The sequence below is a fragment of the Danio rerio genome, chromosome 6 (assembly GCF_052040795.2).
Source record: "Danio rerio strain M-AB ecotype USA chromosome 6, GRCz13ab, whole genome shotgun sequence".
NCBI lineage: Eukaryota > Metazoa > Chordata > Actinopteri > Cypriniformes > Danionidae > Danio > Danio rerio.
This window is the reverse complement of record NC_141026.1, coordinates 36326408-36343570: the sequence shown is the minus strand read 5'-3', so window position 1 is coordinate 36343570 and position 17163 is coordinate 36326408. Positions and strand designations below refer to the sequence as shown.

General features: G+C 33.1%; 2 protein-coding genes across 4 annotated transcripts in view; both read right to left on the bottom strand.

Moving 5' to 3' along the window:
- Nucleotides 1-5538, bottom strand: part of ap1m3 (adaptor related protein complex 1 subunit mu 3) — a 36701-nt gene extending 31163 nt beyond the window's left edge. For both annotated transcript variants that reach the window (XR_015492704.1, NM_001114441.2), the window contains 1 exon segment: nt 5362-5538. Coding sequence is in view for 1 of the 2 variants with exons in the window: in NM_001114441.2 (NP_001107913.2) it covers nt 5362-5403 (42 nt within the window). In the remaining variant the exon portion in view is untranslated.
- A 339-nt stretch (nt 5539-5877) lies between these two features.
- si:ch73-185c24.2 lies at nt 5878-15899 on the bottom strand. 2 transcript variants are annotated; one of them, XM_087256195.1, is made up of 6 exons: nt 15781-15894; nt 14969-15077; nt 12451-12568; nt 10797-11154; nt 8839-8913; nt 5878-8736 (listed from the first exon to the last, which is right to left on the bottom strand). In XM_087256195.1, exons 3-6 carry the CDS (start codon nt 12553-12555, stop codon nt 8339-8341), a joined length of 936 nt encoding a protein of 311 aa, XP_087112321.1. In that variant the 5' UTR covers nt 12556-12568; nt 14969-15077; nt 15781-15894; the 3' UTR covers nt 5878-8338.
- Between the last annotated feature and the right edge of the window lie 1264 nt (nt 15900-17163).

Here is a 17163-nt window from a genome sequence, read left to right as displayed (position 1 = left end):
ACAGGCTTATTTAAATATTTCACTATCATAAAATAAGTCAAAATAAGAAATAATTTTAATACGATATAACACGTGATGCTTTACTCTGATGTCAGTCAGATATACATGCTGTTTAAATGAGCACATTCACTTAGTGGTTCTGTCACTGTGTTTATTCCTGTCATGAATGTACTGCATGTTATAGGCTAGTTAATGTCACATGCACTGTAATGTGTTTTATATTCATAGTTAGTTTTGAAATAAACATAGTGAAATGTTCATTAAGAGTTGCAAGAATCCGCTGGAGGAAACAGCTGTGATGAGGAGGAGAGCGCTGTGGGAACAGTAGATGAGGATCGCCGATTGCTCCTCTATGACATTGGGGTACATGTGATACAAGTGTTTCTTTAGCCCTGCAAATATGCAGATATCAATAAACACAGCTTCTGCTCTCACTCTGGACAGCAGTGGTTTACTGATTAAATGAAAAACGAATTGAAAACGGGAGAAGAAGAAATCTGACTTGTCATCTTTGAAAAACTCTCACAAAACTTTTCTCACAGCTGCTGCGGTCATCATGGGCCGGGAAATGGCGCAAGTTAAAGAAGTGAAATGCATCAACTGCAACAAATTAAGATGCGAGTTAAAAAAACATTTGCTATACAGTTAAAGGGGACGCGAATATCCGCTTGTTAAGTGGTGACGTGTTTGTGACGTATGTAATACTGTTTCCGGGTCCAAGCCACCATTTATTTGAGTGGAGAAATCATTCGTTTATGATCACGTTTTATTCCTATCACACATTAAAGTTAATTTTATATAAAATCATAATGTACACAACAGTCTCTGGGCTTGCTGCATAACAAATACCAAAAATGTAACTATTTTAAAAAAATTAATCACTTTCTGGCCATTGGATTTTAGGCATGGACATAAATACTGCGATCGTGATTTTCGAAAGCCTTAAATCGCTTTGTAAACGTTTATTATTACCATTTCATGAGTCTCCCCATTCAGTTGAATAGAGCGCTTGGACCCAGAAGCCGCTTCGCATGACGTCACACTTTACAAGCGGATAGGCCTACGTAAATTAGGGAAGTCTAATCAGCAAAACAAGTAAGTATACTGAGGGTGTAGGCAAATATTGATCCTCAGAAGTCTTAATACCCAAACAGCTTGTGAAAAAAAATAGGCATACGAAGTGTACATGCGTATAGCCCCAACTACACCACTGTACTTAAAGTAACTACACGGTATATTTTGTTATCACCTAGCTATTTGTACACTTACATTTTCTCTAAAGTATTAATATATTTTGTGTAAAGTATAAATTAACATTATTAATTGATTAAATAAGTGCATTTTACTCAATAATTTAATATATAAAAACTTCTGAACTACTCATTACAGTATGTGTCAGATAAAAATGACCAGCATGCATTTTACGCTTTAAGCATTGCACAATTTGCTTTCAGAAAACCAGACATCAGCTATGAATGCATTACAAATCACAGAAAGCCATGTTTTTTTAGGCTATTTTAAGAAAGCCACCAAACAACCTTACTTTTACATAAAATGTAGCAATAGAAAATGACAAATACGTTGCTCATGGTTTCTTTTGTTGAACATTTTAGATGACAGATCAACTAGAAGGCGCTGTCTACGTTTTTGTAAATCTGAAATATGCTTCTTTGAGTATGTTTTGTTGTACTTTTCAGATACACATACTTCCTGTACACACCCACGAGAAGGCAAGGCTTGTCACACAGATCACCTCGCAAACAACTGACCTAAACCCTTTCCTAAAGGTGCAGTAGGTGGGTGTCTTCAGAAACATGTTTTTTGTGCTGGCTGAAAGTCTCTTCACTTTCCAATAGTAATGATTAAAGTAAAGGATCTAAATGTATTTGTATGTATTTTTATATTCTGGCTTTAAGGCATAGAACTAAAAAATGTTTGTCCAATTCAAAATTTTAGGACTAAAATTACAATACGTAGCCCTAACAACTGTTTATGGTCATCTATTTGGTAAATGTTCATGACTTCAGAAGGTGTAGCTTTGGACGGCAGGGAGATACGTGCATTTTCAAAGCTACTTATGCTAAATTTAGCATTATCCCAGATCTCCTGCTGCATCTTTAAAACCAACCAATTGTGTTTTCACTATCTATCATTTTACTTTATACTGCAAAACACATAGTTTTACCTTGATTTTACAATGCTTTTGTCTCTTTTGCGAAACTGTTCTTCACTAGACTCAAACTCGAGCACTCTGTATCACAAGTACAATACAGTACAAAGTAAGCTACTGATACTGAGCAAACGAACCACACCTTAAAACATTGTCCATATGGAGACTGATGAGGCAAACATATATTCAATTACAAATTATGGACATTGTTAAGTTGTTTTGTCACTGCAAAAAAAAATGCTTTTCTTACTTAGATGTTTTGTTTAGTTTCTAGTCCAAATATCTAAAAGTTCCTAAATCAAGAAGCCTTTTCTAGACAAGCAAAACTAATTTTCTTGTTTTAAGAAATAATATGACAAAATGAAGTGAGTTTTTCCTTAAATCAAGCAAAATAATCTGCCAATGGGGTAAGCAAAATAATCTTATCACAAATCGAAAAACAAGATTATTTTGCTTACCCCATTGGCAGATTATTTTGCTTGATTTAAGGAAAAACTCACTTCATTTTGGCATATTATTTCTTAAAACAAGAAAATATGTTTTGCTTGTCTAGAAAATGCTTCTTGATTTAAGAATTTGTAGATACTTGGACTAGAAACGAGACAAAAAATCTAAGTAAGAAAAGCATTTTTTGCAGTGTATTTATTTGGTGCTGTGCAGAAAACTGCATGGAAATAATCTTTTTATCGAGAATATGTCCCAATGTTAAAACTCTACTGCCCCATAGCAATTATTTTACATTTAAACTGCAGTCAAACATAATGGTACACTGCAAAAAATGCTTTTCTTACTTAGATTTTTGTCTTGTTTCTAGTCAAAATATCTAAAAATTTCTAAATCAAGAAGAATTTTCTAGACAAACAAAACATATTGTTTTGTTTTGAGAAGTAATATGCCAATATTAGGTGAGATTTTTCTTAAAACAAGCAAAATAATCTGCCAATGGGGTAAGCAAACTAATCTTACGTCAAAAGAAAAAACAAGATTAATTTGCTTACCCTATTGGCAGATTATTTTATTAAAAAATGCTTCTTGATAAAAGAAATTTTAGATATTTCTTTATTAGAATTTTAGATAAATGTGTGATATTTCCAATGAGCTTGTTGAAACATCCTCATCATACACAAATATAAAAAGACAACTGTCAACTTTAATTGTTTAACTCTAGAAAACCTTGATAGTTACTCTAAGAAAAATATATCTTTTTTCTAAAATAAATTGACATCACACATCACACAAAAGAAGTTTCCTATGGCTTTAAAATTCTTCTTAATTCTTCAGGACACTTACAGTACATGGATTGTTTGCATTGACTCAAATCAGCTTTAAATAATACTAACCACACAACTAAGCATGGGATGATAACCTTTTTCTACGGTATGTGTAAGATGTTTTATTTACATTTTTTTTTTTTTTTTTTAGGACAACAGTATCTGCAGTAGAAAAGATATCCGAAGATGCCATTTTAAATTGTAAAAATAAATTAAAAACACATTAAGACAGCAGAAGTCAATGAATTGTTTGAATGATTTATCCTGATATGTTTATTATTCCTTTGTTCATATATATTATAAATGTTTCTTAAAATAGTATTGTGTTCAAAAGGGAAACGGGTTTTTACTTTTTACCCAGACATTTAAAAAAAAGAATACATTTGAGAGCAGTAATCACAATACTGTGAAATCATGATATTTTTAGCCAAGGTTATCATATCATCAGAACCTTATACCGGCTCTTGCCAACACACAACCAAAGAAAGCTTTGACATCAATATCTTTACTAATCAATGTAAGATACAATCAAAAGTCCAGGTCACTTTTTTTCTTCATTTTTATTCTGCTAACAGGTGCATTCAAGGTTTATAGTAGGATGAAACTTAAAGGATCAGTGAAGTCTGACTTTAATGTGGCTAGTGTTGAGATATTCCTTCAAATGGAGATATTGGATTGCTCTAGGGCACAGGCAAGAGCGCTTTCATCAGCAGTGCCAAAATCCAGGGGTATATTGGAGGGTAATCCATTCCACTGAGACCCTGAGGCTCTGTTTTCATGGAAATACTCCCATCCACCCACTACATCTCACAAACTAATGTGCTGTGATCTTCTCTTGAATAACAAACGTAAAAATAAAAATATTGATGAATTAATTAATAAAAAAAAATCAACATAATGCATTTAAAATTAATCAGGATATACAGAAGATACCCACTAAAATGTCATTCAGTGTAAAAATAGTTTATTTACCAAAATCCTGTCAGTCTTTTTTAGAACAAGAATCATTTGATGATGACATGATTACACTTAATCATCCAATGGATGCTTTCATACACAGAGATTTATAAATGAGGACAATATTAAAAATAAGAGCAACAACATGTGGTACAGGTACATACCAGAACGTTTTTTTTTCTAAGCTTATTATTTATTTATTATTTAAGTGTCAATAAACTGACAATAAAATCCTATTGATCTATTTAAAGATCACAGTACCATTCAAAATAAAAAATAATTGTAATATAAAACTTTTATACTTTGCAATACGTTTTTATTTATTACGTTTTATTGAACTATTATTCGTTCATATATTTACATAGGATTAAAATAATTGATTTATACATGCTACACTGAATGACGGTGGAATATTGTGTTTACAGTATATTTTAACATTTTCACAAATGTTTGAATTTAAATACAGACAATTTGTTTGCCTTTAATAAGTGTTCTACATACACAATATCACTTTTGGCTTAATAACAAGAAAATGCTACAAATGCTGTGGCTATACAGTAGGCTGTCATGTAGCCTACAGTAGATTACTTTACAAAAAATAAATAAAAATACTAAGCTACTTCTTCACCACATCCCCCAAAAATAGTACGGTACATTTTAATTAGCAGAAGCGAGTTGATGTTTGTTTTCTACAATAGCATTTAAATGTTATTAAATATGTGAAAGGTGAACTCTCCAGTTTCATTCAGTGACAGTCCTGTTAACTTTGAGTGTGATGTGGAGGCTGTATCACTCCTGACATCATTAGATAGGATTTTTAATAAACCTCAAAGTGAGTAAATACAATTTATGTTGCCAAACGATCCTCAAACCTCAAATATTCTTTGCTATACAGGTTTCAAACATTGTGACACAAGAGTATAAACTGTCCGACCTTCATCCGACAGGTGCACGCGCACTTACCTTGCCTTTCAGGTCCAGGATGAAGATCGCGGACGCGGCCATCCTCGTCAAAGGTGTTGGATGACAAGAACTAACTGACAGGTGTCGAAGTTTTGCAGATTTTCCTAAAGTTTAATCAGCTGAAATGCCGAAAGATATTCCCCATCCCTAACACGCGAGTCTTCCGGGTTTGTAGGCGTCTAACCGGTTGTGCAGCCCGAGCTTGTTGCTGTGCTGATCACCGCGACGCGACAGAATTAAACCGCTGCCATTATAATCAAACGAATTTTGTCGCGTCGCTCGATTGTAATGTAGAAACAGCGTGACGCAACTTCAGCTACCTTTAGGTGAAACAACAGGCACATATAAAATATTACCCCTAATATTTGCCATGACTGAAATATATTATGGCTAGAATTTTTACTTGTGTCATTTATAAATGATTTTTACAATATATAATAATAAAAATTATAATTTATCATTTGGATTTAGTAATGAGCACAACGGCGGCGCCCAGTGGAAAATATAGGAATGCAATTTTCTCAACAACAAAAAAAATCATTTAATTTAGAACTGAAGTGAAACACAAAACTAACAAAAATGTAATAGACTGTACAGTATATGGCCCAAAAACGCTAGATATATGTTTTAATATTATTATTTAAAAAATAAAGTTTCATTAATGTTAGCAAACATCCGATTTAAGATTAAGTTCAAATACGCCTACTGTACATTCAAATTTCATTGCATTTTGATTCACATCTTTTCATACACTATTGTAAAAAGTAAATAATTGCCAAAATGTGTGAATTTCTGAAATAATTAGAAAGCATTAGGCTACAAAATAATGAACCTCAATTATATATTAATGTGGCTTAAAGAACAGTTCACCCAAAAACAAGATTTTTTGCCGACCAATCAATTCAATTTTATAAATTAATGACTTGTCACATGTTTTCCTGTATGTTGTTGTTGTTTATCTCTCAAAGTGCCAAACAGTTCCAGTTGTTCTACTGAAAAAAAGTTACTTGCATCATTTATGTACGGTGGCCGAGAGAGCCTAACATGCTGCAATTTAAGAAAACAAATGCAATTACAAAAAACACCAACAAATTACGGAAAGATCTTCATCAGTTTGACAGTGCATACTGCAAATCCTCATAACGCAAACACATTTTTAAAAAAGCACTGCATTTTTCCACAAAGCAAACAAATTAATAAAATGCACTGCATTTTCTCACAGCACAAACAATTTACAAAAACGTGCTGCATTTTCTCAAAATATTTGCAAAAAGAACAAAAACGTAAATGTTTCAAGGTGACCCAAAAACATAACGGACGCCGCTTTGCCGTGGCTTATTTTAACATCCTTATTCCCTTGTCTTCTGTGATTTATTAGCCTAAATAACCATTGCTGTATCCCAATTCGCATACTATCCTTCGAAATTATTTGATGTAAGTATTTAAAAATAGAATTAGTATGTCCCAAATCATAGTATGTTGAAAACAGTACCCCAAAGGTTCCCAGATGGTTTACTGTTTCCGGTAAAAAGAAAATTTAAGTGTAGAACCGTCCATACTCTAATCGCTGCTATTGCCCACAATATATTGTGCGCTGGATGTGAATTGGATTAGAACTACAAACGCGGAGAAATAGTGTAAATAAACTACAACATGGTGAGATCAAGGGCGAGGCAGCAGTAGGTAGTGCTGACGCCTCACAGCAAGAAGGCCGCTGGGTCGCTGGTTAGAACCTCAGCTCAGTTGGTGTTTCTGTGTGGAGTTTGCATGTTCTCCCTGCCTTCGCGTGGGTTTCCTCCGTGTGCTCTGGTTTCCAGGAATTCCTGGAACAGGTGAGTAGGCTAAAATTGTCCATAGTGTGTGTAAATTTGTGTGTGGATGTTTCCCAGAGATGGGTTGCGGCTGGAAGGGCATCTGCTATGTAAAAACTTGCTGGATAAGTTGATGGTTCATTCCACTGTGGTGACCCCAGATTAAAAAAAGGGACTAAGCTGACAAGAAAATGAATGAATGGTGAGATCAACTGTCAAGTAGAGAGGCTTCAGTGAACTTGTTTGAATTAATATTTAAATAATGTTTTCTGTGTTATATTTCATCTGCAACAACAATGCTGAACTATATAAAGACGTGTTTGGACATTATAATGTCTGAATGCATAATTATCCAAACACCAGGAAATTTCTCTGCATGAAAGACTCATGAATGGGAGATTATCCTGCTGCTACTTCTCCAATAAGGTAGCACATTAAAAATGACAGAAATGTAGATGATGAGTGGATGATTGGTCTCATAACTAAGCAACATAACGATCTGTTAACGAGGAAGTAGTATGTCCCAAAGCTTGCGAACTCTTCTTTAACACGCTCAAAAGTATATATTTTTCCTTCACAAAAAAGTACACACTTTTAGGGCGTAGTATAAGTATGCGAATTGGGACGCAGCACATAACCTAAATAGTCGGGTCCGTCAAGTTTTAGGGTCCCCTTGAAACATTTTCATTGTGCTCCATGCTAGTTGAAAGTGTTGTGAGAAAATGCAGCGCGTTTTGTAAATTTTTTGCGTTGTGAGAAAATGCAGCGTGTTTTATTTATTTGTTTGCATTGTTAGAAAATGCAGCATGTTATTTAAAAATGTGTTTATGTTGTGAGGATTTGCAGCATGTGTGCTGTCAAATGGTTGAACATATTTTCTCAATTTGCTGCCGTTATTTGCAATTGCCCGTGATTTCTTAAATTGCAGCACATTAAGATCTCTCGGCCACCATATTTATGGTCTGAGGGTAAGTAAATTATTGGGTGAACTACTCCTTTAAACATTCAAACACATAATGAATCTGTTGCATATTAATTTTCTTGTCAATTAATCATTCAATTATTAGTTTAACCACTGATTATGCAATACTAAATGTTTGTTAGTGACTTCTCAATGAAAGTTATTTCAAATATCATCACATAATACAACATTAGACTTATTATGACTAACCAATACTAAACTCAATCTCCTCCTCCTCTTCATCATCATCATCAGTCAATGTTGTCTCTCTAGTAGCTCTCTCACTTTCACTGGCTTGAATATAGTTATCTTCAATAAAGCCATCGTCATCCTCATCAATGTCAGGTGCAACCGCGCGGGTCCCGGGGCCGCCATGGGTCGCAAACCCCACCTCAAAGTTGCCAGGGTCACATTGACTAGTGGCGTCTATCTCGCTGAGTCTGGAGTGTCTGTAGCTCGCCAGATACCTGTGTACAACTTTGCATTTGGCCATTACAGCTATAAAAACAGAGAGGGTGATTGCTGACACCAGAACAGCCACAAGAACCTTCCAGCTGCTTGAAGAGTTTTCAGGTTTTTGATCCTTAATAACTGCTTTTGTGCCTATAAATGGTATTTATATTGGTTAGTTAGTAATCAGAGGAACGTAAGATTATATATTTGAAAATCAATGTTAATGAACTTGGATTAAAAAAAGGTTTTAACCATTATTTGTAGCGTTTGTTTCCACTGCGAGCAGTTTACGCAGGAAAGCTCCACGGTTGGTATCCTCAGAAGGTTCTGCCATGGGAAAAACAAATGAATGGTGGTGAGATAAAAGTGTACGTCCATGTTCAAATATTCAATATAAGAATTTCCTTTGGCAGTCAAATAGTTTATTACATATAAATATAATTAAAGCAGAGCAAACTATATTAAAAATAGTTTGTCAAGACAAACTTTCATGATCATAAAGTTTGAAAATGTGCTTAAATTGTTGTGCTCATTAATTTTCCTTGCACTAAGTCCCTTTATTTATCAGGGGTCGCCACAGCCGAATGAACCACCAACTTATCCACCATATGTTTTTTGCCCTTCCAGTCAAAACCCAGCACTAGCACACCTATACACACTTGCATCTACACACATACATTACGGCCAATTTAGATTATGCAGGGAGAACATGCAAATGCCACACAGAAATGCCAACTGAACCAGCTGGGGCTCGAACCAGCGACCTTCTTGCTGTGAGGCAATTGTGCAACCCAGTGCGCCAATGTAAAGCCCCATTAGCCAACATAATGAACGTAATTTTTGTGCGTTCTAATGTTTAACTTAAATTATAAATGCAACGTATGAACAGTTTAACAGGGATTTTATGGTATTTTTGCAGTAACTTACAACACTGTTACCAGTAAGTTACCGCATCTCAATTTTACAATAGCTTACCTGTTAATTAATTTTACACTAAAATAGCCTTACCGCAGCTTAATTTTATAGTAAAATGCCCTTTTTAATTTCACAGTATGACCTTTTTTACAGTAATTTTTCTGGGATTTATTTACATTTTATTTACATTTTATTTTACATTTTTAAAAGCTGTACAAAAGCTTATTTTTTAGTATTTACTTTTGAATTTAATAAATTACAAACAAGTGACACATATTTTCATTGTCTCAATTGTCTCATGATTACTTTGATTAAAGTAGACAACCGAATTTCTAATATGCAGTAAGTTACTGTAAACTGTAAAGAATGTATGTGCAATTTCACTGGGTGTTTTTTTACTAAATAAGTCTAACAGTGCATCAAAATTACTTATTTATTTGAATATTACATAATTTGTTTATCATTATTTTGATTCCACAATTTAAATTGATTGGACGACACGGTGGCACAGTAGCAAGATCGCCTCACAGCAAGAAGGTCGCTGGTTCAAGCCCCGACTGGGTCAGCTGGCATTTCTGTATGGAGTTGCATGTTCTCCCAGTTGTTTCCCAGTGTTGGGTTGTGGCTGAAAAGACATCTGCTGTGAAAAACATATGCTGGTTAAGTTGGCGGTTCAATACGCTGTGGTGACCCCAGATAATTAAAGGGACTAAGCCGAAAAGAAAATGAATGAATGAAATTAAATAGATTGATTAAAATACTGATTTAAAAATTAAGAATAAAACAAAAAGGAGATAATCAAATAATAAAAACAAACATACAATATTATAAAAATGTTATGAGGTAAATAAAACAAAGAGTATTTGGAGTACATTTTATAGTCTTTTACTTCCAAATGCCGTTGAATTTGTGCTACTTTGCTTACAAATGTCAGATTGTTTCAAATTGTTGAATGTCATGTGGTAAAATTCCCTGAAACCTTAAACAATGAATTAATGTAAATAACTGCAATATTTTGGAAATTCAGTAAAGTACGAAAGTATACTAACCTAAATTTTATGATGTATTGATAATATGTTACTATATTTATTACCTGATGGATAATGTTAAACCATTTGACATTGTTAAAAACTATTGAATTATTGTAATCTGTAAAATTACTTTCATTTTATTTAGTTTAATTTACAAAAATCAAAAAAATAGGTAAATGTAATATAATTTAAATCTATATACCTATTTTTTTTTGTACCACATCAAATAACAGTTTAATAATGAGAAAACAAAAGCATTCGTACCATCAATGTTTAGCAAGCTCTTCAGTTTTCCTACTTCGTGTCTGTTTGGTTCTCCTCTGATTTGCACGAACTGGTTGGAAAGGCTGCTCAGAGCATCTGCCTCCACTGCGGCCAGTTTGCATCTACTCAAGTCTAGCACTTTAAGAGAAGTAAGCCTGTAGAGATGCTCTTTTAACAGTAGGGGGAAGTAGTTGCCTGATAGGTTCAGTGTAACCAAGTTGCTGAATCGATTCAGGCGCTTGAAACTGTCAATGCGAGTTAAATCTAACAGATTGTCAGACAAATCCAAGTAGGTCACGTTCATCCAGATGTGCTTCGGTACCGATGCAAGTCTTTTCCCACTGCAATCAAACGCAGCCTGAAGAAAGAATTAAGAGTTATTTGATTATGAAACTACTTGTGCAATGGAAATAAGCTGTAAAATGATTTATTGCAGTAGGATAAAGTCAGCAAAAGAGACATCAGATAATAAATAAAAATAATAATATTTTTGGTGTAGTGCTGTTAAATAAATTAAAAAAACAAGTAAAATAACAATGGCGGCGGAAGTATTTTATTTATTTTGAAAATAACCAATTTTTTTAATGTTTGTTAAAATTAAAGTTTTATTATATAAATATTATTTACATCTTTAATATCTATATATTTGTCTTAGCCTACATCAGTTTCTGTGATTATGCAATTTTATATATAAGTAAATTTTGCTAATTAAAAAAAATAAATATTTTTTTTGTTATTGCCTCAATTTACAAAACAAAATAATATATGCTATAGGCCGAGATAAAATTGGACATTCAGAATTAAGTACTGTAAAAATCTTATAAAACAAGATATTACACCACCTAATGTGAGAAACTTAACTTTAATTTAGCTAAAGCAAACTGGAAAACATTAGAAAAATGAGCTTGCAAATCAGAATTGAATCAAATCTAAACAATCTGATTCATATATGAACCTTGAAACCATTAAAAATCCACTAAAATATGATTTGTATTAACCTAATGTAAGCTATTTTTTTTATCACAAACTAGGAAAAACTGTGTGTCATGTGTACCTGAAAAAATGGCTGTAAAAAGTAATCAAATGAGTGTTTATGGGAGAAAACATCATGTATTCATTCAAAAATGTATAGTAGGGATCTTGAATTAAAAAAAAAAACTTGAGAATTCGTTTAAAACATATAGTTTGTAAATGTATTGTTATTTATTGCATATTTTATCATTAAGCACCCCAGATTCAATTAATTCACCCTACAACGTTTTACAATCAAATAATATTTATGTAATATTTAAACCACATCCCTTTATAATCATTAATGAAGTTTAGTGTAATTTATCTGTAAATCAGATGCCTCCTTAATTAGACTTAGATTGGGTTAGATTTTTTAACTGCTAATGAATGATAATGTATTATTTAAAAAATAAATAAAATATTACAATGACTTTTAAACAAAATAACAGCAGATTATCTGCTTGTGTTTTCAAACACAAAACAAGACATTTATTTTCTCACAAGATAAACCACCAGCAGATTGGGTAAACCTCTGTCACCAAAAACAGGAAACAGTGCCTACAAACAGGATACTCCTGATGTAGCAGTGCTCGCTCTGGCTCGGGGAACAAAAGAGGCCCGAGTGACTGTTGTTTTTCCTCACCGTCTCTCTGTTGACCGTACATGGACCCACAGTCTGGAGAGTGTAGCTTGATCCTGAGACCCAAAAACATAGGAGCACACACACTGTGTGTGTCACACACCCCATGTTTTCCTGCTTCCTGCACAAATCACAATAAAAGGCAGATGATAAATAGCAGCCAGAGAAGTGGCCTGAGTTGAAGAGTTTGAGTACAAGTATGGTTCTTAAATATAAAACCTCATAGCAGGCTTTGGGTTTTTTTAGTTTGTCAAGGGCAGGGGTGCCCAAACGTTTTCTTAAGGGACAAAAAGCAAACTTGGTCGAGGGCTGTGGGCCAAATATATATACCAAACCTTATATATTATATTTGCCATCGGTAGTTTCCTAATTTATTCCGTAATATTTAACATTTATTCCATAACATTTAATAATGAACTTATTACAGTAAAAACATCAACAATCCTATTTATAACTCAATGAAGTTCAGTGCAGAATTAACTAGTTGAGCAGTCCTACCTTGATTTACTCACAGATATCCTATACATCTGTCAAGTGACAGTATTTACATTTTAAAAGTCTGATTCATTTACAACATTTATGTGCATCATTTAAGTTCAGTTGGCTTTTTTGTAGCTTAGCAATAAAACAAATAAACAAAAGGATACGTTAAATTTGAAATGACGATCTGTGTCAACAGCATTAGCCCCAACCACCTCCCCATCATGCTCCCTCTCTTTTCAGTTGGGATGACCCGCGGGCCCTACTTTGGGCATCTCTGGTCAAGGGTGTCAAAGTCATTAGGAAAAACACACACTTTGTAGCTTGTACCAAAATGTAACATTAGTGTTACATTAATTTATATACCATAAGAATCTTTTGGAGACATATTTACTAATAATTAACAATAAGATTTTATCAAAACAGAAGCCCCAAAACACTAATTATTGAATAATTATTGACCAATATTAAAACTTTATGTTTCAAATAACTAGGTATTACCCATTTACTTTATTTTAATTTTTAACCAGAAATTGACCAAATAAATTCAAATCAGCTTTTGCCATATTTGCCATATACTGTATGCAAGATTTGATTCACACTATGCACACACAAAACAGGAACTTTTACATGCTGACACATTCAAGAACCCACAAGACTCAGCAAACATCTACTGTAAACAATAATATTGTGTACATGAGACACACATAGTAAACATTAATACATGAGAATGTAGAATTAATGTATCGCTAGATGTGCCAAATAATACACCCTTAAAGGATGAACAGTAACCATGAATTTTTATAAATATATTTTATACATCATATTTGCTATATTTTTAGCAAATAAATTTATGGATTTGAGATTTTATAATGTTATTATTGTTGTTATAATGTGTGTTGAACAAGTGACCTAAAACTAACACATTAGGAAATGGCCTGCATAGGACAAATATGCAGTTTCACGATCATTATGTAAGCATATTTATCAAAAGAATGCTGCAAGTGACCAATCAGAATCCTGACCTCTTGGACGTAGCATAATAAGAGCAATAAAGTGTGAAAAATGCAGTACACAACAATAAAGTTTTTTTATAGTGAAGTAAATACCTAGTGCTACAATATTCAAATCTACAGTTTACCCTTGAATTATGTTAGGAATTTAAGTTTGACTATTAGGTTGTGGATTAAACTGACCAGCACTGGGTCATAATATACCATATATTTAATTAATATTATTTAATTATTTAATAAATTATTATTTATAATATATTATCTTAAAAAAAACTAGATTAAATAAAAAATCATAATTTCAAAGTGAATATGTGTGGCTGCACAATAAATGCACACAAATGAATCATTAATTCAACAAAATGTAGAACAGAAAACAAATTTCCATGTTGATAAGCTAGAATCAACTCCATATGTAAAAACACATGCATGTTCCACCTCAAAGGCTTTGTATTTCCTTCTTATCTCCTCTTGACATCCACAAGGACGGCTTGTAGAGGATTCAGTACATTTTTTTATAGGGGCCTTTCCTTTCACTCCCTCACTCTCTCCCACTATTCATTTGGCTGTAAACAGTCTTCAGGAGCTGCTTTTATCTCTTCCTGTCTCAAGACGGCCCTGTAGCAACAGCATACCTGCAAGATCTAAAAGCCAGCCAACTTTCTCTGTTATAAATGTGAGAAAGAAAAGGTGTGGTCAAAAAAGAACTGACTCCTTATACTTGCAGATTCACCGATACCACAACAAACACAACACGAAAAGAAGTCTTTCACTTGACCTCCTCAAGAAGTATACACTACAGTATACCCTCCCTAGTCTTTTCCTACGCTGTTTGTTACTGATTACATTCTCACTAAGGACTTTGCATTGTTGATATTGCAACATAATAAGAAGCATTAAGCTTCAAAACCTCATTATTATTCTTCGAATTTAAACTATTACTTGCACAAAGCTTCTTGTTCCATGTTATAGACTGCATAGTATTAGTGCAGTGCATAAAATGACATTAGTATGATTTGTGTTAGGCTTACCTTTCAAATCTTCATGTACTGCATTTGACAGTGTTGTCTAATCTTTTAAACATGGTTACCTGTACTGATTTCTGTAAGAGTTCACCCTAGTTTTTCCAGCTTGTTGTGGCTAACAACAGAAAATCAAATGGCATGAGGGTTGACAGGGTTGATAGTAATGTGTGATCATTAAACATTAAACTAGCAAACTAAAATGACGTTTTAAACTAAGGTTCTGAAAGTTTTGTTTCTGAAGTTGTTTTGTTTTGTTCTATATAACATTTGTGGTTCCCCAAAGAACCAATAATTCATGGTTTTTAGAGGGATAGTTCACTATAAAATAAACATTTACTGTTTATAGCGGTTAAACCTTTTTGAGTTTCTTTATTCTCAAACACAAAGGAAGAAATTTTGAAGAAAGCTAAAAAGCTGTAACCATTGACTTCTATAGTAGCTAAAGCAAAAACTATGGAAGTCAATGGTTACAGGTTTTCAGCTTTCTTCAAAATATCTTCTTTTCTCTTCAACAGTAAAAAAAAGTGAAGTGTGAGTAAATGATTTTTTTAATTATTTTTAGGTTAACTATTGTTTTAAAAGAACCACAATATTTCTTAGTGTGAAGATAATTTTATATATCTAAATAATTATTTTAAATGTTAGCGTTTCTGAGTGCCCATATTCATCGATGCCAATAAGACCTTTATTTTTATGAGTATAAGAAACTTGTCCTCCAGAGCAGTCACATGTCAAGCTTGTTACAAGTTATATTACAAACATACACATCACTGGTATTCTACTTGTTTAGCATACATTGAAAGTGTTGTGAGACTTACCTGAGAAGGGGCTCTTCCGGCTATTTGGAATATCTCAAAACTGATGTTTTTTTTCTTGTCAGACTTCACATTTTATCATGAACAGATTCATTTTTGTGAAGCATTTCCAAGATTAAGGAAATGGCAGGTAGGTTGTGCAAAGGTTGCTGGAGGGAGGTGTGTCTTTAGCATGTCATTCTCGGATTCAGTTAATTTGTAACCGAGTGTGAAATGGAGCTCTGCTTTCTTTCTTTCACCTTGCTGTTGACATTTGCACTGATGACAAAATAAATTATCTTAACCTAAAGAGTTCTGTGTAGTTATTTAGTTTATTTCGGGGTTTTACACACTTGTCTTTGTGGTGCTTCATCTAAAATGGATGTAGATCTTATTTTTAAATGCATCCTGTAATTTATTAAGTGTGCTGTATAGCAAGGATGAAATTAAATATCTATTTATCATATAGAAACAAACAACAAACTCCCCCTCTTAATAGCTTATTAATAGAACTCATGTCATTTCTTTCTCTAGAAAAGGTTAAATATTCCATTCAGGGCTCTACTGACAAATTCTATAAAACTAAGACCCCATTATAACTTTTTTTTTTAACTCTTTGTCCTCATCAGATTCTGACTGAGATTGTCTGGGGTAAAGTTGTCTTGATGTTGTACTGTGCCATCTGGTTGTGTGAGTATTCTTCCTGAATTGTATTTATGTTATTTCCTTCTTTTTATTTACATTTATGGGCCATATACTTTAAAATATAGTATCATTGTTTATTTTGTGTACATTTAAAAGAGTCTGTATAGTTTTCTTATTTGATTCTCATTCCTCCCAAAGTGTTTGTGAGTGGGTGTTTTGTGTAAACTAGGATAGTATACACAAAACTGAAAATTCTGTCATCATGTACTCATCCTTCACTTGTTCAAAATCTGTGAGGTTTTTTTTTTTTTTTTAGTATTTTGAAGAAATCTGAAAACCATTGACTTCCAGTATTGTAACCATTGACTAGTATTTGTTTTTCCTACTATGGAAGTCAATGGTCCAGGTTTAAAGCTTCCTTCAAATATCTTGTTTTGTGTTCAATAGAACACCCATAGAAACCCATAAAGGATTAAAACCACTTGAGAACGTTGTATGTACAATTATAATTTTTGGGTGAACTTTCTCTTTATAAATATTTTTTTTTAAACTAAAAAAATGCTTAATTCCAGCCAAAGTTAAAATATTAGTTAAAGAAAATTAAAATGACAGGGAATACAGTGAAAATGATTTCTCTGGTATAGTAAAATAATTTGGGAAATTGCTAATAATTTTGTCTTCAAATGAAATAGTAATTTACATAAAAACCATATATATACACGACAATCTAAACACACACAGACTTTAATCTACAGTATATTA